General features: G+C 39.3%; 1 protein-coding gene across 1 annotated transcript in view; it reads left to right on the top strand.

The window, feature by feature from the left end:
• The window catches only part of LOC123503474, a 130,658-nt gene that overhangs the window by 93,598 nt on the left and 14,560 nt on the right, over positions 1–22,500 (top strand). Inside the window, 8 exon segments of the mRNA XM_045253268.1 lie at positions 2,428–2,516; positions 2,710–2,815; positions 4,088–4,242; positions 6,386–6,469; positions 11,536–11,632; positions 15,718–15,929; positions 20,139–20,180; positions 21,443–21,526. Coding sequence (XP_045109203.1) covers positions 2,428–2,516; positions 2,710–2,815; positions 4,088–4,242; positions 6,386–6,469; positions 11,536–11,632; positions 15,718–15,929; positions 20,139–20,180; positions 21,443–21,526 — 869 coding nt within the window.

Raw genomic sequence — 22,500 nt, 5'->3', positions numbered from 1 at the left:
TTGCATTGGAGAGGTGGACAGAATAGTGGTGAAGGATTGAGAGTACTGGTTAACTCTTGCATTGGAGAGGTGGACAGAATAGTGGTGAAGGATTGAGAGTACTGGTTAACTCTAGAGAGGTGGACAGAATAGTGGTGAAGGATTGAGAGTACTGGTTAACTCTTGCATTGGAGAGGTGGACAGAATAGTGGTGAAGGATTGAGAGTACTGGTTAACTCTTGCATTAGAGAGGTGGACAGAATAGTGGTGAAGGATTGAGAGTACTGGTTAACTCTAGAGAGGTGGACAGAATAGTGGTGAAGGATTGAGAGTACTGGTTAACTCTAGAGAGGTGGACAGAATAGTGGTGAAGGATTGAGAGTACTGGTTAACTCTAGAGAGGTGGACAGAATAGTGGTGAAGGATTGAGAGTACTGGTTAACTCTAGAGAGGTGGACAGAATAGTGGTGAAGGATTGAGAGTACTGGTTAACTCTAGAGAGGTGGACAGAATAGTGGTGAAGGATTGAGAGTACTGGTTAACTCTAGAGAGGTGGACAGAATAGTGGTGAAGGATTGAGAGTACTGGTTAACTCTTGCATTGGAGAGGTGGACAGAATAGTGGTGAAGGATTGAGAGTACTGGTTAACTCTTGCATTGGAGAGGTGGACAGAATAGTGGTGAAGGATTGAGAGTACTGGTTAACTCTAGAGAGGTGGACAGAATAGTGGTGAAGGATTGAGAGTACTGGTTAACTCTTGCATTGGAGAGGTGGACAGAATAGTGGTGAAGGATTGAGAGTACTGGTTAACTCTTGCATTAGAGAGGTGGACAGAATAGTGGTGAAGGATTGAGAGTACTGGTTAACTCTAGAGAGGTGGACAGAATAGTGGTGAAGGATTGAGAGTACTGGTTAACTCTTGAGAGGTGGACAGAATAGTGGTGAAGGATTGAGAGTACTGGTTAACTCTAGAGAGGTGGACAGAATAGTGGTGAAGGATTGAGAGTACTGGTTAACTCTTGCAGAGGTGGACAGAATAGTGGTGAAGGATTGAGAGTACTGGTTAACTCTAGAGAGGTGGACAGAATAGTGGTGAAGGATTGAGAGTACTGGTTAACTCTAGAGAGGTGGACAGAATAGTGGTGAAGGATTGAGAGTACTGGTTAACTCTAGAGAGGTGGACAGAATAGTGGTGAAGGATTGAGAGTACTGGTTAACTCTTGCATTGGAGAGGTGGACAGAATAGTGGTGAAGGATTGAGAGTACTGGTTAACTCTTGCATTGAGAGGTGGACAGAATAGTGGTGAAGGATTGAGAGTACTGGTTAACTCTTGCATTAGAGAGGTGGACAGAATAGTGGTGAAGGATTGAGAGTACTGGTTAACTCTTGCATTGGAGAGGTGGACAGAATAGTGGTGAAGGATTGAGAGTACTGGTTAACTCTTGCATTAGAGAGGTGGACAGAATAGTGGTGGAGGAAAAACATTGCAGGAAGGAAGCGAAACAGGTAGCCAATTTCCTTTCTTGCGTCTGTTTACCTGACCTTAGAATTAAATGACCTTGTTTTTCTGGGAAGGAAAGAATACAGGTGTGTTTGGAAGCATACACAGGTGAGATTAGTCCTCCTAGTATTACCTGAATGTACCTGTTTACCTGGCCACCTGCTGTTCACCTTCTAATTAACCTTTCAAAATGCACCTTTCTGTCTGAAAATTCACTATTCTTAGGTGAAATTAATTGGTTTTATCAAGAGTTATTGTGGTTTTTAAAGGTGTTTTTCAAGGTTCTAATACTTTGACAAGGGTATAGTGGAAGTTATTGGTGTTTTTCAAGGGTGTAGTGGAAGTTATTGGTGTTTTTCAAGGGTGTAGTGGAAGTTATTGGTGTTTTTCAAGGGTGTAGTGGAAGTTATTGGTGTTTTTCAAGGGTGTAGTGGAAGTTATTGGTGTTTTCAAGGGTGTAGTGGAAGTTATTGGTGTTTTCAAGGGTGTAGTGGAAGTTATTGGTGTTTTTCAAGGGTGTAGTGGAAGTTATTGGGGTTTTCAAGGGTGTAGTGGAAGTTATTGGTGTTTTTCAAGGGTGTAGTGGAAGTTATGGGTGTTTTTCAAGGGTGTAGTGGAAGTTATTGGTAATTTTCAAGGGTGTAGTGGAAGTAATTGGTGTTTTTCAAGGGTGTAGTGGAAGTTATTGGTGTTTTTCAAGGGTGTAGTGGAAGTTATTGGTAATTTTCAAGGGTGTAGTGGAAGTTATTGGTGTTTTTCAAGGGTGTAGTGGAAGTTATTGGTGTTTTTCAAGGGTGTAGTGGAAGTTATATGTGTTTTTCAAGGTCCTAATCATTCCTAACTATAAAATCTCCCTTCCTCTCTATTCCTATCTCTTCTACCAAATCCTCTCTCTCTCTCTCTCTCTCTCTCTCTCTCTCTCTCTCACACATGTACCTTCCCTCAGGACGGTGCGAAGCTGTACATGAGACACCATAAGGTACCCCGGGCCATGCAGAGGAGGGTACAGCGATGGTACGACTATTCCTGGTCAAGGTAAGAGAGAGAGAGAGAGAGAGAGAGAGAGAGAGAGAGAGAGAGAGAGAGAGAGAGAGAGTGTTTTGGGAAGAAATAATTAAATAGTTTTTTATTATTATTGTAATGATGATGAAGAAGAAGAAGAAGTTAAATAATGATAAATATACTACTACTACTACTACTACTACTACTACTACTACTACTATTGCAGGGGTCGTATCCAGGGAGGGGGCGACATCAACACAGCTTTGGGACTTCTGCCAGACAAGCTGAGAACAGAACTCGCTCTTCACGTCAACCTTTTAACACTGAAGAAGGTCAGAGAGAGAGAGAGAGAGAGAGAGAGAGAGAGAGAGAGAGAGAGAGAGAGAGAGAGAGGAGAGGAAAGATATTAAAGAATGCATACGATTTTAGAGAGATAGAGAGAGAGAGAGAGAGAGAGAGAGAGAGAGAGAGAGAGAGAGAGAGAGTGAGGAAAGAAAGAAATTAAAGAATGCATACGATTTTAGAGAGAGAGAGAGAGAGAGAGAGAGAGAGAGAGAGAGAGAGAGAGAGAGAGAGATAGTGAGGAAAGAAAGAAATTAAAGAATGCATACGATTTTAGAGAGAGAGAGAGAGAGAGAGAGAGAGAGAGAGAGAGAGAGAGAGAGAGATAATGAGGAAAAGAAAGAAATTAAAGAATGCATACGATTTTAGAGAGAGAGAGAGAGAGAGAGAGAGAGAGAGAGAGAGAGAGAGAGAGAGAGAGAGAGAGAGAGAGAGAGAGAGAGAGAGAGAGAGATTTACTGTAATTTTGCGCTGTTTACTACTACTACTACTACTACTACTACTACTACTACTACTACTACTACTACTACTACAATCCTAACCAAACAACCTTCCTAACCAAACGAAACAAAAAATCCCCAAACAAAACCAACAATTCCATAGAAAAAAGCATTCCTAACCAGACCATGTTCCTAACCTAAACTGATTACGTTCCTAACCTTAACCTAACCTGGCCTGGCTTCATCTAACCTCTTTCTGACCTTTTTATCCTTTCCAACTCGATTACCTTCCTAACTTTCACTTGACCACGTTCCTAACTTTCATCTGACCACGTTCCTAACTTTCAGCTGACCACGTTCTTAATTTTCACCTCTCCACATTCCTAACTTTCAACTGACAACATTCCTAACTTTTTACTTGACCACATTCCTAACTTTCACCTGACTGCGTTCCTAACTTTCAATCTGACCCCGTTCCTCACTTTTCCGCCCAACGTTCCTAACTCTTCCACCACTTTTCTAACTTCTCCACCACTTTCCTAACTTTCGCACCCTGCGTTCCTAACATTTTTTTCACCACGTTCCTAACTTTCCCATCCCGCTCCACGTTCATAAATATTCCACCACTTTTCTAACTTCCCACCCCACGTTCCTAACTTTTTTACCACGTTCCTAACATTTTTTCACCACGTTCCTAACTTTCCCATCCGCCCCACGTTCCTAACCACTTTTCTAACTTTCCCCACCCCCACGTTCCTAACTTTTTTTTCACCACGTTCCTAACTTTTCCATCCGACCACGTTCCTAACTTTACATCACCAGGTCAGCATCTTCAAGGAGTGTCAGCCGGAGTTCCTTCACGACTTAGTGCTGAAGATGAAGGCTTACATCTTCACCCCGGGAGATCTCATCTGTAGGAAGGGGGAAGTGGCTAGAGAGATGTTCATTATAGCTGACGGCATCTTGGAGGTCATCAGGTGAGAGTGAGAGAGAGAGAGTGAGAGTGAGAGAGAGAGTAAGTGTAAACGCTTTATTCAGACTGGCGGAGTTTTTAAGAGTGTTTTTTTGCTGTTAGTGAAGACTGTGGCCATTAATCTTGTGCCCTCCATACACCCTTGCTAATGTCAATAAAATGGTCTAATGGTGCACAAAACTCAAGGTAAAAATGTGTCCCAGTACTGAAGGGGTTGAAATAGTGAAGACTGTGGCCATTAATCCTTGCTAATGTCAATAAAATGGTTTAATGGTACACAAAACTCAAGGTAAAAATGTGTCCCAGTACTGAAGGGGTTAAAATAGTGAAGACTGTGGCCATTAACCCTTGCTAATGTCAATAAAATGGTCTAATGGTACACAAAACTCAAGGTAAAAATGCGTCCCAGTACTGAAGGGGTTAAAATAGTGAAGACTGTGGCCATTAACCCTTGCTAATGTCAATAAAATGGTCTAATGGTACACAAAACTCGTAGTAAAAATGTGTCCCAGTACTGAAGGGGTTAAAATAGTGAAGACTGTGGCCATTAATCTTGTGCCCTCCATACACCCTTGCTAATGTCAATAAAATGGTCTAATGGTACACAAAACTCGTAGTAAAAATGTGTCCCAGTACTGAAGGGGTTAAAATAGTGAAGACTGTGGCCATTAATCTTGTGCCCTCCATACACCCTTGCTAATGTCAATAAAATGGTCTAATGGTACACAAAACTCAAGGTAAAAATGTGTCCCAGTACTGAAGGGGTTAAAATCGCTTCATTCTCTCCCCACGAGTGTTTTCCAAGGCCACAGAGATGACTGGCGGGGTTTTCAGGAGTGTTTCTCCAGTTAATAGTGCAGAAATGTTGTTAATCTGTCACCACAACCACAAAAACACCCTTAAAAACCCGCGTCACTTCAACTACAGCCTTTGGAGTGTGGAAATGTTGTTAATCTGTCACCACAACCACAAAACACCCTTAAAAACCCGCGTCACTTCAACTACAGCCTTTGGAGTGTGGAAATGTTGTTAATCTGTCACCACAACCACAAAAACACCCTTAAAAACCCGCGTCACTTCAACTAGAGCCTTTGGAGTGTGGAAATGTTGTTAATCTGTCACCACAACCACAAAAACACCCTTAAAACCCGCGTCACTTCAACTAGAGCCTTTGGAGTGTGGAAATGTTGTTAATCTGTCACCACAACCACAAAACACCCTTAAAACCCGCGTCACTTCAACTAGAGCCTTTGGAGTGTGGAAATGTTGTTAATCTGTCACCACAACCACAAAACACCCTTAAAACCCGCGTCACTTCAACTAGAGCCTTTGGAGTGTGGAAATGTTGTTAATCTGTCACCACAACCACAAAACACCCTTAAAACCCGCGTCACTTCAACTAGAGCCTTTGGAGTGTGGAAATGTTGTTAATCTGTCACCACAACCACAAAAACACCCTTAAAACCCGCGTCACTTCAACTAGAGCCTTTGGAGTGTGGAAATGTTGTTAATCTGTCACCACAACCACAAAACACCCTTAAAACCCGCGTCACTTCAACTAGAGCCTTTGGAGTGTGGAAATGTTGTTAATCTGTCACCACAACCACAAAACACCCTTAAAACCCGCGTCACTTCAACTAGAGCCTTTGGAGTGTGGAAATGTTGTTAATCTGTCACCACAACCACAAAAACACCCTTAAAAACCCGCGTCACTTCAACTAGAGCCTTTGGAGTGTGGAAATGTTGTTAATCTGTCACCACAACCACAAAACACCCTTAAAACCCGCGTCACTTCAACTAGAGCCTTTGGAGTGTGGAAATGTTGTTAATCTGTCACCACAACCACAAAACACCCTTAAAACCCGCGTCACTTCAACTAGAGCCTTTGGAGTGTGGAAATGTTGTTAATCTGTCACCACAACCACAAAACACCCTTAAAACCCGCGTCACTTCAACTAGAGCCTTTGGAGTGTGGAAATATTGTTAATCTGCCACTAGAACCACAAAAACACCCTTAAAAACCCGCGTCACTTCAACTAGAGCCTTTGGAAAGTGGTGTAGAGTGAGCGAGAGAGAGAGAGAGAGAGAGAGAGAGAGAGAGAGAGAGAGAGAGAGAGATAACAGACCTTTGCTCTCTCTTCCCACAGCGAGACAGGAAAAGTTCTCACGACAATGAAGGCTGGCGATTTTTTTGGCGAAATTGGAATTCTGAACTTGGACGGATTGAACAAGTAAGTGAGAGAGAGAGAGAGAGAGAGAGAGAGAGAGAGAGAGAGAGAGAGAGAGAGAGAGATTGAGAGAGAGAGATATTGAAGAAGATTGTTGTTGTTATTATTATTATTATATTACTGACAGAGAGAGAGAGAGAGAGAGAGAGAGAGAGAGAGAGAGAGAGAGAGAGAGAGAGAGAGAGAGAGAGAGAGAGAGAGAGAGAGAGAGAGAGAGATTTGAAGAAGATTGTTGTTATTAGTATTATTATTATTGTATTATTAGAGAGAGAGAGAGAGAGAGAGAGAGAGAGAGAGAGAGAGAGAGAGAGAGAGAGAGAGAGAGAGAGAGAGAGAGAGAATATAAAACTATCATTATTATTATTTCTATTATTATTTATATTATTACTGAGGCAACCAAGAGAGAGAGAGAGAGAGAGAGAGAGAGAGAGAGACGACTATGACTACAGGGGTGCCTTCATTGGTTAAACTATTTGAAACTATCCAATTCTTCAGTTTTTTTTCTTTTTTTCTTGTTTTTGTGCCATGAAATTTGGCTTTCTTAAATTTTGGCGAGTTTAAAATTTGACTCTTAAATTTTGGCGAGTTTAAAATTTGACTCATAATTTTTGGCGGGTTTAAATTTCGCTGTCTTAATTTTTGGCGGGTTTAAAATTCGCTGTCTTAATTTTTAGCGGGTTTAAGATTCGCTGTCTTAATATTTGGCGGGTTTAAATTTAGCTCACAATTTTTAGCGGGTTTAAATTTTGCTATCTTAATTTTTGGTGGGTTTAGAATTTGACTATCTTAATTTTTGGCGGGTTTAAATTTTGCTCACAATTTTTGGCGGGTTAAAATTTGACTATCTTAATTTTTGGCGGGTTTAAATTTAGCTCACAATTTTTAGCGGTTTTAAATTTCGCTATCTTAATTTTTGGCGGGTTTAAATTTAGCTGTCTTAATTTTGGGCGGGTTTAAAATTAGACTATCTTAATTTTTCGCGGGTTTAAATTTAGCTCACAATTTTTAACGGGTTTAAATTTCACTATTTTAATTTTTGGCGGGTTTAAAATTAGACTATCTAAATTTTTCACGGATTTGAATTTGGCGATGCTAATTTTTGACGTCTTTTAATTTGGCGTTGACAGAAATAGGCCGCGAATTTATTAACAACTCAGAAATTCAGTCATTTTTATTAATTAATTATTTTTTCTATCTTAAAAATAATAAAAATAATAATAATAATAATAATAATAAATTCATTTCCATTTTCTTAATAAATAAAAAAATACCCGTTTTCTTTTAAATGAGATGGGAAACTCAAATAATTCCCGTTTTCTTTCCATTTTCTGTTCTATTTCATCGTTAACTATTTAAAATGCTGAGATTGTAATGAGACACCCGTTTTCTATGAGTGTATAGGGTGAACGCTCTTATTTCTCTCTCTCTCTCTCTCTCTCTCTCTCTCTCTCTCTCTCTCTCTCTCTCTCTCTCTCTCTCATTCTTCAAAGCTCAAATCTATTTACAGTTGATGGAAAATTGAACCTTACTAACTAACCTCTTCAATAGTAGTAGTAGTAGTAGTAGTAGTAGTAGTAGTAGTAGTAGTAGTAGTGATAGTAGTAGTGATAGTTAGTTTAATTCTTCTCATCCCAGTAGTAGTGTTAGTAGTAGTAGTAGTGTTAGTAGTAGTAGTAGTAGTAGTAGTAGTAGTAATAGTAGTAGTTTAGGACTTCTCATAGTACAGAGGAGGCGAAAGATTTCATTATATTACCCATTAGACCCCCCCCCTCCTAGTCACCCCTCAAAGGACCCCTCAAGATCCTGGAGATCCTTTTAAGTCCCCTCCCCCCAGCTAGACCCCTTTAAGTCCTTCCCCCAGCAGCCAGACCCCTTCCTCGATACCCTTGTTACAATTTCGATCCTACCACAGGCCTTTAGTGACCTGTGTTCGCCTCCACCACAGCCTTTAGAGACCCATTTTCGACTTTATCATAGCCCTTTAGTGACCTGTGTTCGCCTCTATCAAAGTCCTGTAGCCCATTCTCGACTTTATCATAGCCCTTTAGTGACCTGTGTTCGCCTCTATCAAAGCCCTGTAGCCCATTTTCGACTTTATCGTAGCCCTTTAGAGACCTGTGTTCGCCTCTATCAAAGCCCTGTAGCCCATTCTCGACTTTATCATAGAGTGACCTGTGTTCGCCTCTATCAAAGCCCTGTAGCCCATTCTCGACTTTATCATAGTTTAGTGACCTGTGTTCGTCTCTATCAAAGCCCTGTAGATTCTCGACTTTATCATAGTTTAGTGACCTGTGTTCGCCTCTATCAAAGCCCTTAGCCCATTCTCGACTTTATCATAGCCCTTTAGTGACCTGTGTTCGCCTCTATCAAAGCCCTGTAGCCCATTCTCGACTTTATCATAGCCCTTTAGTGACCTGTGTTCGCCTCTATCAAAGCCCTGTAGCCCATTCTCGACTTTATCATAGCCCTTTAGTGACCTGTGTTCGCCTCTATCAAAGCCCTGTAGCCCATTCTCGACTTTATCATAGCCCTTTAGAGACCCATGTTCGCCTCTACCACAGCCCTTTAGTGACAAATGTTCGATCCTACCACAGCCCCTCTCCTAGTGTCCCGTGTTCTTCCCCCATCACCACAGCCCCCTTCCTAGTCATCCGTGCCCCCCTCAGCCCCCCAAATCACCCGTTGAAATAAAAATATGACTAAGTTTTTCGCCTCATATACACATCGAAGCTAACTTAACCTAACTTAACCTAACAATATTCCTCTCTCTCGCTGCTTGCAGGTCTGATTTGGGAAGGTATAACAAACCCACACCCACGCCCACACCCACGCTTACACCCACGCCCACACCCACACCCATACCCACGCCCATACCCACGCCCACCCACACCCCACGTAGTATAGAAATGTAGCTATATATTAATTCATTTGACACGTAAAATTGAAGCGCTTGTAGGTATTTATAAGCTGAGGTGACACGCTTATAGAACATTGTAGATTGGGTTGGTAAAGATGAACGCACATACACACACACACACACATATATACATACACACATACATACACACGCACATACAAAATTCAAAGCTTCAAATAAAAATTAAGATTAATCCTATATATATTTCTTTTTAAAATCTTATTTTTTGCATTAATTTCCCTGTCTGTCTGTGTGTCTGTCTGTCTGTCTGTCTTTTGTATTGATATTTCTACACACACACACACGCACAGACACACAGACACACGGACACAGGTAAAAGTAACAGGTAACTTAATTTATCTTAACAAAATCAATTATCTAATACATTTTCATAATTTTACGTGCATGTGCTAAAATGAACTAGTTATGCCTCTCGTGCGCCCGTTTTCTGTTGTGTTCGCTGCTGCTGTTTAAAGAAAATGGTCTATTGTTTGCATGTATTAAGAGAAAAATTGGCTTATGTGTCTGTCTGTGTGTCTGTGTGTCTGTGTGTCTGTCTGTACGTGTCTGTGTGTCTGTTTGTGTGTCTGTGTGGCTGTGTGTACGTGTGTGTGTGTATGTGTGTGTTTGGAAGTTTCATGGCACCCCTGTGACTGACTGACTGACTGGCTGACTGGCTGGCTGGCTGGCTGGCTGATTGGCTGGCTGGCTGACTGATTGGCTGATTGGCTGCCTGACTGATTGGCTCACTGGCTGGCTGACTGATTGGCTGCCTGACTGATTGGCTGGCTGATTGATTGGCTGGCTGGCTGGCTGATTGGCTGGCTGGCTGATTGGCTGGCTGGCTGACTGATTGGCTCACTGGCTGGCTGACTGATTGGCTCACTGGCTGGCTGACTGATTGGCTGCCTGACTGATTGGCTGGCTGATTGATTGGCTGACTGGCTGGCTGGCTTGCTAATTCACTGACTGACTGACTGACTGATTGGCTGACTGGCTGGTTGGCTGGCTGGCTGATTGGCTGGCTGACTGACTGGCTGACTGACAAAAAAAATTACAAAAATGGCCAAAAAATCAAAAAATCACAAAAATCACAAAATTACAAAAAATGATAAAAATTGACAAAAAATGACAAAAAATGACAATAAAAACAAAAAATGACAAAAAAAATGACAAAAAATGACAAAAATGACAAAAATGACAATAAAAACAAAAATGACCAAAAATCACAAAAATCACAAAAATGACAAAAATGACGAAAATGACAAAAATGACAAAAATGACAAAAATGACAAAAATGACAAAAATCACAAAAATGACAAAAATTACAAAAAATGACAAAAAATGACGAAAAATTGACAAAAAAACAAAAAAATAAATAAAACTAAAAAAAATAGAAAAAAACACTCAAATTTTAAACCAGTAAAAAATTAACTCCCATTTTCTATGAAGACTAAAAATTCTGTATCCCGTTTTCTTTGCGTGTTAAAAAAAATGTATTTAGTTTTATTTATTTATTTATTTTTTTCATAAAGCTTCGTTTTTTTTAGATAAGCTTCCCCTCCCCCCCCCTCTCTCTCCCTCTTCCCGTTTTCTTTCTCCCGTTTTCTTCCTCGTCTTCGTTTTCTGTTGCTTCTGCGAGGTTGCCAAATGCTAGGTTGTGTTTTTAGCTGTTTGGTTTGGCTTATCTTTGTGTGTGTGTGTGTGTGTGTGTGTGTGTGTGTGTGTGTGTGTGTGTGTGTGTGTGTGTGTGTGTGTGTGTGTGTGTGTGTGTGTGTGTGTGATTCCCTCCCCACATGTACATTGAAACACACACACACACACACACACACACACACACACACACATTATTGTTGTTATTATTATTATTATTATTATTATTATTCTTCATTATTTTTTATTATTTATTTCTTTTTTTCTCCTCCTCCTCCTCCTCCTCCTCCTCCTCCTCCTCCTCCTCCTCCTCCTCCTCCTCCTCCTCCTCCTCCTCCTCCTCCTCTTACATCATATTTTGTCAGTAATCTAATTTTCACTCACTTTTTACACACACACACACACACACACACACACACACACACACACACACACACACACACACACACACACACCTCACCTCACCTCACCTAACACACCCCAACCTTCTATCCACCAGACGGACAGCTGATGTGAGGTCTGTGGGTTACTCAGAACTCTTCAGCCTGTCACGAGAAGACGTGCTGATGGCCATGAAGGATTATCCAGAAGCACAGGTAAGGTAGTGTCACGTCCCGGGGTTTTCATGCTGGAGAAAAGTCGATTCCGTTGTGTGAGATCTTTCAGTGGGTACGGGGGTTTTCATGCTGGAGAAAAGTCAATTCCGTTGTGTGAGATCTTTCAGTGGGTATCGATAAGGGAGGCAGAGTGAGTCCCGGGGTTTTCATGCTGGAGAAAAGTCGATTCCGTTGTGTGAGATCTTTCAGTGGGTATCGATAAGGGAGGCAGAGTGAGTCCCGGGGTTTTCATGCTGGAGAAAAGTCGATTCCGTTGTGTGAGATCTTTCAGTGGGTATCGATAAGGGAGGCAGAGTGAGTCCTGGGTTTTCATGCTGGAGAAAAGTCGATTCCGTTGTGTGAGATCTTTCAGTGGGTATCGATAAGGGAGGCAGAGTGAGTCCGGGTTTTCATGCTGGAGAAAAGTCAATTCCGTTGTGTGAGATCTTTCAGTGGGTATCGATAAGGGAGGCAGAGTGAGTCCCGGGTTTTCATGCTGGAGAAAAGTCGATTCCGTTGTGTGAGATCTTTCAGTGGGTATCGATAAGGGAGGCAGAGTGAGTCCGGGGTTTTCATGCTGGAGAAAAGTCGATTCCGTTGTGTGAGATCTTTCAGTGGGTATCGATAAGGGAGGCAGAGTGAGTCCGGGTTTTCATGCTGGAGAAAAGTCGATTCCGTTGTGTGAGATCTTTCAGTGGGTATCGATAAGGGAGGCAGAGTGAGTCCCTTTTCATGCTGGAGAAAAGTCAATTCCGTTGTGTGAGATCTTTCAGTGGGTATCGATAAGGGAGGCAGAGTGAGTCCCGGGGTTTTCATGCTGGAGAAAAGTCGATTCCGTTGTGTGAGATCTTTCAGTGGGTATCGATAAGGGAGGCAGAGTGAGTCCGGGGTTTTCATGCTGGAGAAAAGTCGATTCCGTTGTGTGAGATCTTTCAGTGGGTATCGATAAGGGAGGCAGAGTGAGTCCCGGGGTTTTCATGCTGGAGAAAAGTCGATTCCGTTGTGTGAGATCTTTCAGTGGGTATCGATAAGGGAGGCAGAGTGAGTCCGGGGTTTTCATGCTGGAGAAAAGTCAATTCCGTTGTGTGAGATCTTTCAGTGGGTATCGATAAGGGAGGCAGAGTGAGTCCCGGGTTTTCATGCTGGAGAAAAGTCGATTCCGTTGTGTGAGATCTTTCAGTGGGTATCGATAAGGGAGGCAGAGTGAGTCCCGGGGTTTTCATGCTGGAGAAAAGTCGATTCCGTTGTGTGAGATCTTTCAGTGGGTATCGATAAGGGAGGCAGAGTGAGTCCCGGGGTTTTCATGCTGGAGAAAAGTCGATTCCGTTGTGTGAGATCTTTCAGTGGGTATCGATAAGGGAGGCAGAGTGAGTCCCGGGGGTTTTCATGCTGGAGTTGGGTTGAAGTGGTCATGTTAGAGGTTAGGAAGGTTAGGTTAGTGTATTTATGAATATTTAATGTTTATGAGTGTTTTCTGAAAATAAATTGATGTTTTTTATTTATTTATCGTGAGTATGTTGTGTGTGTGTGTGTGTGTGTGTGTGTGTGTGTGTGTATGTGTGTATGTAATCCCTTATGTGATTTATTTTGTTATAGACCTTTTGATATAAATTATTATTATTACTATTATTATTATTATGTTTGTCATTAATATTAATTGCATTAATTACCTTTATTTATCCAAACTACTACTACTACTACTACAACTACTACTACTACTACTACTACTACTACTCCTGCCACTTTCCTCCCTTCACCCTTCACAACAATTGGCAAAAAAAAAAAAAAGGCGTATTTTATTCACATATTAATAATTTTCGATATATCAAAAAATTTCAGTCTTTTATTAATTTTAAGACCGCCAATAATAATAATAATAATAATAATAATAATAATAATGGTATTAATGTTTATCGAAAGGTCTATGTATACCATTAACTACACCTCCCCTCCTCCCGCCCCCGTCTTGAATCTATCTCCCCCTCCCAGACATCCACCCCGCCCCCTTCTCCTTCCTCCTTTTAGAACAACAACAACAACAACTAGAGATAATAAAAGTGATAATATTTTTTTTTTTAATAATTTAATATGAGGTCAAAATTATGAAGCTCTCTCTCTCTCTCTCTCTCTCTCTCTCTCTCTCTCTCTCTCTCTCTCTCTCTCTCTGTTCAGTTACTGTGTTTTTATCATTTTCTTTCTTTAATTACTGTTATTTTTACCCTTCCTCCTCCTCCTCCTCCTCCTCTTCCTCTTCCTCTTCCTCTTCCTCCTCCTCCTCCTCCTCCTCCTCCTCCTCCTCCTCCTTTCTCCTCCTCCAGGAAAGCTTAAGAAATAATAGGAAGGTTGTTCAAGCAGTAAGTTTTGTTTTTGTTGTTAATTGTTCCTAACTTGTTCCTAACTTGTTCCTAACTTGATCCTAACTTGATCCTAACTTGTTCCTAATTTGTTCCTAACTTGATCCTAACTTGTTCCTAACTTGATCCTAACTTGTTCCTAATTTGTTCCTAATTTGTTCCTAACTTGTTCCTAACTTGTTCCTAACTTGTTCCTAACTTGATCCTAATTTGTTCCTAACTTGATCCTAATTTGATCCTAACTTGACCCTAACTTGACCTTACCTGAGTTATTATTATTATTATTATTATTATTATTGTTGTTGTTGTTGTTGTTGTTGTTGTTGTTGTTGTTGTTGTTGTTGTTCCTTCCTAACTTAAAGAACTTAATCCTCTATTATTATTATTATTATTATTATTATTATTATTATTATTATTATTATTATTATTATTATTATCAACATGCATAATAGTAGAGACAATATTAATAACATTTCTACACTCCAAAGGGTCTAGTTGAAGTGACGCGGATTTTTAAGGGTGTTTTTGTGGTTCTAGTTGAAGTGACGCGGGTTTTTAAGGGTGTTTTTGTGGTTCTAGTTGAAGTGACGCGGGTTTTTAAGGGTGTTTTTGTGGTTCTAGTTGAAGTGACGCGGGTTTTTAAGGGTGTTTTTGTGGTTCTAGTGGCAGATTAACAATATTTCTTCATTTAAAAGGCTGTAGTTGAAGTGACGCGGGTTTTAAGGGTGTTTTTGTGGTTGTGGTGACAGATTAACAACATTTCTTTCATCCTTCACCACTATTCTGTCCACCTCTCCAATGCAAGAGTTAACCAGTACTCTCAATCCTTCACCACTATTCTGTCCACCTCTCCAATGCAAGAGTTAACCAGTACTCTCAATCCTTCACCACTATTCTGTCCACCTCTCCAATGCAAGAGTTAACCAGTACTCTCAATCCTTCACCACTATTCTGTCCACCTCTCTAGAGTTAACCAGTACTCTCAATCCTTCACCACTATTCTGTCCACCTCTCTAGAGTTAACCAGTACTCTCAATCCTTCACCACTATTCTGTCCACCTCTCTAGAGTTAACCAGTACTCTCAATCCTTCACCACTATTCTGTCCACCTCTCCAATGCAAGAGTTAACCAGTACTCTCAATCCTTCACCACTATTCTGTCCACCTCTCCAATGCAAGAGTTAACCAGTACTCTCAATCCTTCACCACTATTCTGTCCACCTCTCCAATGCAAGAGTTAACCAGTACTCTCAATCCTTCACCACTATTCTGTCCACCTCTCCAATGCAAGAGTTAACCAGTACTCTCAATCCTTCACCACTATTCTGTCCACCTCTCCAATGCAAGAGTTAACCAGTACTCTCAATCCTTCACCACTATTCTGTCCACCTCTCCAATGCAAGAGTTAACCAGTACTCTCAATCCTTCACCACTATTCTGTCCACCTCTCAATGCAAGAGTTAACCAGTACTCTCAATCCTTCACCACTATTCTGTCCACCTCTCCAATGCAAGAGTTAACCAGTACTCTCAATCCTTCACCACTATTCTCTAGCACACTCCTAACTTCAATCCCTTTATTGTGGCTAATTCTCTCAAGCCTCCCCGAGAACTGGCATCCAAGTAGGGGGTTTTAATTACTATTTCACACTATCCTTGACTATTTCTCATATACAAAAAATATAACTAATTTATTTCCTTTAAAAATCCACGTCTTTTTCAATTCTACTAGGAAATCCTTCAAAGTTTGGGACGAAAGAGATTAATGGAGGCAAGACACACGACCTCTAAATCCGGTTCCTCTGGGTCAAGTAAGCGTGGATCCCCTTCCCCAAACAGAGAAGGAGGATCAGATGACAAGAATGCTAAGAAGATCGTCAGCAGGCTACGCTCAGATGTCTCAGCCATCCGGAACGCCTTCAGGAGGAGCAAGGGCGCTACCAGGTACTGTTTGTGGTGTTTGTGGTGTTTGGGATTGGTGTTTTCAATAGGATCGAAGTGTTTTCAATAGGATCGAGGTGTTTTTAGTGTGTTTTCGACTATATAAATGGTGTTTGTGGTGTTTTCAATAGGATCGAGGTGTTTTTAGTATGTTTTCGACTATATAAATGGTGTTTGTGGTGTTTCAATAGGATCGAGTTGTTTTTAGGATGTTTTCGACTACGTAAATGGTGTTTGTGGTGTTTTAAAGTGTGTAGAGGGTGTTTTAAATGGTGTTTGGGTGTTTGGATGGGATTAAAGTGTGTTTTTAGAGTGTTTTGAACTATATAAATGGTGTTTGTGGTGTTTTAAAGGATGTAGAGGGCGTTCTAAAGCGTGTTTGGGTGTTTGAAAGGGATCAAGGTGTTTTAAGGTGTTTTGGACTGTACAAGTGGTGTTTGTGGTGTTTGGAAGGATGTGAAGGGTGTTTTAAAGGGTGTTTGGGTGTTTATGTGGGATGAAAGTGTGTTTTTGGGGTGTTTTGATTAATTGAAGGGTGTTTGTGTGTTTGAAAGGGTGTTTGGATGAGATAAAAGGATGTTTGGATTGAAGAAGAGGTGTTTGGCTGGAATTAAGTGCAAGTTTTGGTGTTTGGATTAGGTAAAAGATGTTTGTGTGTTTGGAAGGTGTTTGGGTGGAATCAAGTGTGTTTTTTTAGGTGTTTTGGGGTGTTTGAAATGAATGAGAGGGTGTTTGCGTGTTTTGAAGGGTGTTTCAGCACAATTAAGTATGTTTTATGGGTGTTTGGAGGTGTTTGGATTGAATAGAAGGGTGTTTATGTGTTTTTGGACAAAAGGAAGGGTTATAACAGTGTTTGGAGTGTGTTTGGGTGTTTGGAAGACTGTTTAAGGCGTGTTTGGATGTGTTTGGGTAAGAAGAAAAGGCTACAACAGTGTTTGGAGTGTGTTTGGGTGTTTGGAAGACTGTTTAAGGCGTGTTTGGGTGTTTGGAAGACTGTTTGAGGGTGTTTGGATGTTTGGAAGACTGTTTGAGGCGTGTTTGGATGTGTTTGGATAAAAAGAAAGTGTCACAACAGTGTTTAGATTGTTTGGGTGTTTGCAAGTGTGTTTAGATGTTTGAAAATTCTCCTTACTGGTTTTCAAAAGTGTTTGGATAAAAATTGGTGTTTGAAAAGCGTGTTTGGATCAAATAAGGTGTTTTTGTGTTTTATTCAATATTTTGGGTGTTTTATTACAGAAATTGTGTTTGTTTGTTTGTTTCTGTTTGTTTCTGTTTGTTTTGGTGTTTTTGTGTTCCATGTGTGTGTGTGTGTGTGTGTGTGTGTGTGTGTGTGTTTTCGTGTTTTGTTTGCCTGTTTGTTTGTTTGTTTGTTTGTTTGTTTGCTAGTTTGGGAGGGAAGGAGAGAGGGAGGTGTGTGTGTGTGTGTGTGTGTGTGTGTGTGTGTGTGTGTGTGTGTGTGTGTGTTTGTGTGTCTCCTCTCTCTCTCTCTCTCTCTCTCTCTCTCTCTCTCTCTCTCTCTCTCTCTCTAATCATCATCATCATCATCATCATCATCATCATCATCATTATTATTATTATTATTATTATTATTATTATTATTATTATTATTATTATTATTATTATTATTATTACAATTATTACTATTTTTACAGGTTACATAGAAATTATATATATAAGAGAGAGAGAGAGAGAGAGAGAGAGAGAGAGAGAGAGAGAGAGAGAGAGAGAGAGAGAGAGAGAGAGAGAGTGTGTGTGTGTGGCTCAAAAGAAGAAAATATGAGAAAAATTGAGGTTTTTAGAGAGAGAGAGAGAGAGAGAGAGAGAGAGAGAGAGAGAGAGAGAGAGAGAGAGAGAGAGAGAGAGAGAGAATTAACCTGAAACAACAACATTTTCCTTCACAAACAACAACAAACAACAACAACAACAACAACAACAACAACAACAATAATAATAACATGGTTTCTACAAGTCTAATGGTTTCTAAGACACTGTAACCTGCTAATGTTCTTTTCAGTGTTCTCTATGCAATGTTCTCTAATGCAGTGTTCACCTTCCTTCACACCAACCAATTATATCATATGGTTTCTAATATAGGCAGTGTTCTCTAGTGTTCTCTCATAATCTGTGGTGTTCTCTGTCCTCACTTCACAAATTCACGTTTTCTAAGTGTTTTCAATGCAAGAACTCAAAATTTTCACTCGTTTTTGGAATGGTTTCTAATATAGGCAGTGTTCTCTAGTGTTCTCTAATTATATGTGGTGTTTTTCCTGTCCTCACTTCATTAATTCAAGTTTTCTAAGTGTTTTCAATGCAAGAACACAAAATTTTCACTCGTTTTTGGAATGGTTTCTAATATAGGCAGTGTTCTCTAGTGTTCTCTAATTATCTGTGGTGTTTTTCCTGTCCTCACTTCATTAATTCAAGTTTTCTAAGTGTTTTCAATGCAAGAACACAAAATTTTCACTCGTTCATCCAGTGGTCTCTAATATGTGGCAGTGTTCTCTACGTGTTTTCTAATAATCTGTGGTGTTCTCTCTGTTCTCACTTCACAAATTCACGTTCTCTAAGTGTTTTCAATGCAAGAACACAAAATTTTCACTCGTTCATCCAGTGGTCTTTAATATATGGCAGTGTTCTCTAGTGTTCTCTAATAATCTGTGGTGTTCTCTATCCTCACTTCACAAATTCACGTTCTCTAAGTGTTTTCAATGCAAGAACACAAAAATTCACTCGTTTATCTAATGGTTTCTAATATATGGCAATGTTCTCTAGTGTTCTCTCATAATCTGTGGTGTTCTCTGTCCTCACTTCACAAATTCACGTTCTCTAAGTGTTTTCAATGCAAGAACACAAAATTTTCACTCGTTCATCCAGTGGTCTCTAATATATGGCAGTGTTCTCTACGTGTTTTCTAATGCCAGAACATTTTTTTCGTATATGTAATGGTTTCTAGTGTTTTCTATTAATCTTCACCCTTATCAACTTTTCCATCACCCATGTTCTTTAAATACACCTGTTCTCTATTCAATACTTCACTACAATAACACGTTTAATTAATGGTTTCTAATGGTTTCTAAATGGTTTTTGATACATTAACACGTTTAACTTTCTTTCACTGTTCTCTAAAACGACTCTCTATGTAATTCACCTCTTATCTGTCACAAATAATGGTTTCTAATGGTTTCTAAATGGTTTCTAGTACAATAACACATTTAATTTCCTTTCACCTTTCTCCAAAACGCTTTCTAAATGTTCACCTGTTATCTATCACAAGTAATGGTTCTCTAATGGTCTCTAGTGGTTTCTAATGGTATATAATGGTCTCTATCATAAGCCAGTGTTTTTAGTTTTAATTTAAATGGCTTCTAAATGTCCCTCACTTGCTATCTGTCATAAGTAATGGTGTCTAGTGGTTTCTAAATGGTATCTAATGGTTTCTAATGGTCTCTATCATAAGCCAGTGTTTTTAGTCTTAATTTAGATGGCTTGTAAATGTCTCTCACTTTCTATTTGTCACAGGTAATGGTGTCTAGTGGTTTCTAAATGGTATCTAATGGTTTCTAATGGTTTCTATCCTAAGCCAGTGTTCTTAGTCTTAATTTAAATGCCTTCTAAATGTTCCTAACTTGCTATCTGTCATAAGTAATGGTGTCTAGTGGTTTCTAAATGGTATCTAATGGTTTCTAATGGTTTCTATCCTAAGCACAGTATTATTGGTGTTGATTTGGTGTTATTTAATGTTATCTAATGTAAGGCAATGTTCTCTAACCCTCCTTCACTCTTCACTGGTTTCTAAAATGCGGTTTCTAATTCCTTATTTTTTTCGCTTTTTCTATTTTTTTTCATCTCTCTCTCTCTCTCTCTCTCTCTCTCTCTCTCTCTCTCTCTCTCTCTCTCTCTCTCTCTCTCTCTCTCTCTCTCTCTCTCTCTCTCTCTCTCTCTCCAAATTTTCACCATTTTCTCTTCAATATTTTCTTTCAATATTCCCCGTTTTCTATGCACTTCCCATCTTCTCTGACGTGCAAGTCCGTTTTTTGTCACCTGCATCTTTGTTTTCTTTCACTTGTACCTCGTTTTCTGTGAGCTGCACCTCCCGTTTTCTGTTCTGCCTCGCTTTACGAATACAGGCTTGCTTTACGAATATTGGCTCGCTTTACGAACGGTGTGCCTCGCTTTACGAACTGTTTGTCTCACTTTACGTTTCCCTTCTAGGTATATGGAGACACTTGAACAAGACTACACTCTCAGAAAAATGTAAGGAAACTACTGCTCCTCCTCCTCCTCCTCCTCCTCCTCCTCCTCCTCCTCCTCCTCCTCCTCCTCCTCTTCTTCTTCTTTTTCTCTTTCTCTTTCTCTTCTATGCATGTTTATGGTTAAGGAAACTCGCTACATCTTCTTCTTCTTCTTCTTCTTCTTCTTCTTCTTCTTCTTCTTCTTCTTCTTCTTGTCTTGTATATTTCTTTTCTAGTTTTATCCTCTCTCTCTCTCTCTCTCTCTCTCTCTCTCTCTCTCTCTCTCTCTCTCTCTCTCTCTCTCTCTCTCTCTCTCTACATAGAAACACAGAAAAATAACTTACAATAATAATAATAATAATAATAATAATAATAATAATAATAATAATAACAGTAATAATTAATTTGTATATGTATCATCATTACAATTATTATTATTATTATTATTATTATTATTATTATTATTACAACTATGCATGTTTTTTTTTACAATAGAAGAATTACTAATAGTTATTATTATTACATTTTGGCGTGAGAGAGAGAGAGAGAGAGAGAGAGAGAGAGAGAGAGAGAGATTAATGACATTTTTCTAGTAGTAGTATTAGTAGTAGTAGTAGTAGTAGTAGTAGTAGTAGTAGTAGTAGTAGTAGTAGTAGTAGTAGTAGTAGTAGTAGTAGTAGTGTGTGTGTGTGTGTGTGTGTGTCAAGAGGAGGTTAAGAAGAAGAAGAAGACGAAGAAGAAGAAGAAGAAGAAGAAGAAGAAGAAGAAGAAGAAGAAGAGAAAGAGGAAGGTTTTTTCTCATCGACCTCACAGTCTCTCTCTCTCTCTCTCTCTCTCTCTCTCTCTCTCTCTCTCTCTCTCTCTCTCTCTCTCTCTCTCTCTCTCTCCTCCTTCTGTAGTTATTCTTTGCATTGTGTAGAAATTTATCTGTGTCTGTCTGTGTGTCTGTCTGTCTGTCTGTCTGTCTGTGTGTCTGTGTATCTGTCTGTCTGTGTGTCTGTCTGTCTGTGTGTCTGTCTGTCTGTCTATCATTATCTATTTATTTGTTTCTTTTCTTTCTCTTGTTTCTTTGTTCTCTCTCTCTCTCTCTCTCTCTCTCTCTCTCTCTCTCTCTCTCTCTCTCTCTCTCTCTCTCTCTCTCTCTCTCTCTCTCTCTCTCCTCATCTCTTCTCTCTCTCTCTCTCTCAACACATTCTCTTCCCCCATACTCCCTCTCTCTCTCCCTCTCCCTCTCTCTCTCTCTCTCACTCTCTCTCACTCTCTCTCTCTCTCTCTCCTCTGAAGGGAAGCGGACACTCTGGAGATGGACGCCCTTGACGCTCGCTCCAGCACAGAAGATGACACTCCGGCGGTCAAGAAAATCCTTAAGTAAGTGTATAAGTGTTTTAAGTAGTCTATAAGTATATAAGTGAGTTTTTATAAGTGTGAGTGGAAATTACTTAAAAAACACGTTATTTTGTTTTTTTAATTAAATTTGTGTTTTATAAGTATTTAAGTAAGATTTAAGTATCTAAGTGAGTTTTTATAAGTGAGAGAGTGGAAATTACTTAAAAAAACACGTTATTTTGTTTTTTTTTACTTAAATTTGTGTTTATAAGTGTTTTAAGTAATTTCTAAGTATATAAGTGAGTTTTTATAAGTGTGAGATTGGAAATTACTTAAAAACACGTTATTTTGTTTTTTTTCTAATGTTTTTGGTGTTTTTGTTGTTTTTGTTACTTAAATTTGCCTTTATAAGTATTTAAGTAAAGATTTAAGTATTTTATAAGTGTGAGAGTGAAATTTACTTAAAAAACACGTAATTTTCTTGGTTCTTTTTGTTTTTGTTGTTTGTTGTTTTTTGTTACTTAAATTTGCCTTTATAAGTATTTAAGTAAAGATATAAGTATTTTATAAGTGTGAGTGGAAATTTACGTAAAAAACACGTCATTTTCTTGGTTCTTCTTATTTTTTTTTTGTTTTCTTGTTGTTTTTGTTACTTAAATTTGCGTTTTATAAGTATTTAAGTAAAGATTTCAGTATTTAAGTATTTTATAAGTGTGAGAGTGAAAATTTACTTACAAAACACGTAATTTTTTTGTTTTTTCTTGTTTTTATCGTTTGTTGTTGTTTTTGTTACTTAAATTTGGCTTTATAAGTATTTAAGTAAAGATTTAAGTATTTTATAAGTGTGAGAGTGGAAATTTACTTACAAAACACGTAATATTTTTGTTTTTTCTTGTTTTTATTGTTTGTTGTTGTTTTTTGTTACTTAAATTTGGCTTTATAAGTATTTAAGTAAAGATTTAAGTATTTTATAAGTGTGAGAGTGAAAATTACTTACAAAACACAGAATTTAGTCT

Source organism: Portunus trituberculatus, chromosome 2 (genome assembly GCF_017591435.1).
Source record: "Portunus trituberculatus isolate SZX2019 chromosome 2, ASM1759143v1, whole genome shotgun sequence".
Taxonomy (NCBI): Eukaryota; Metazoa; Arthropoda; class Malacostraca; order Decapoda; family Portunidae; genus Portunus; species Portunus trituberculatus.
This window is presented reverse-complemented; position numbering and strand designations above follow the sequence as displayed.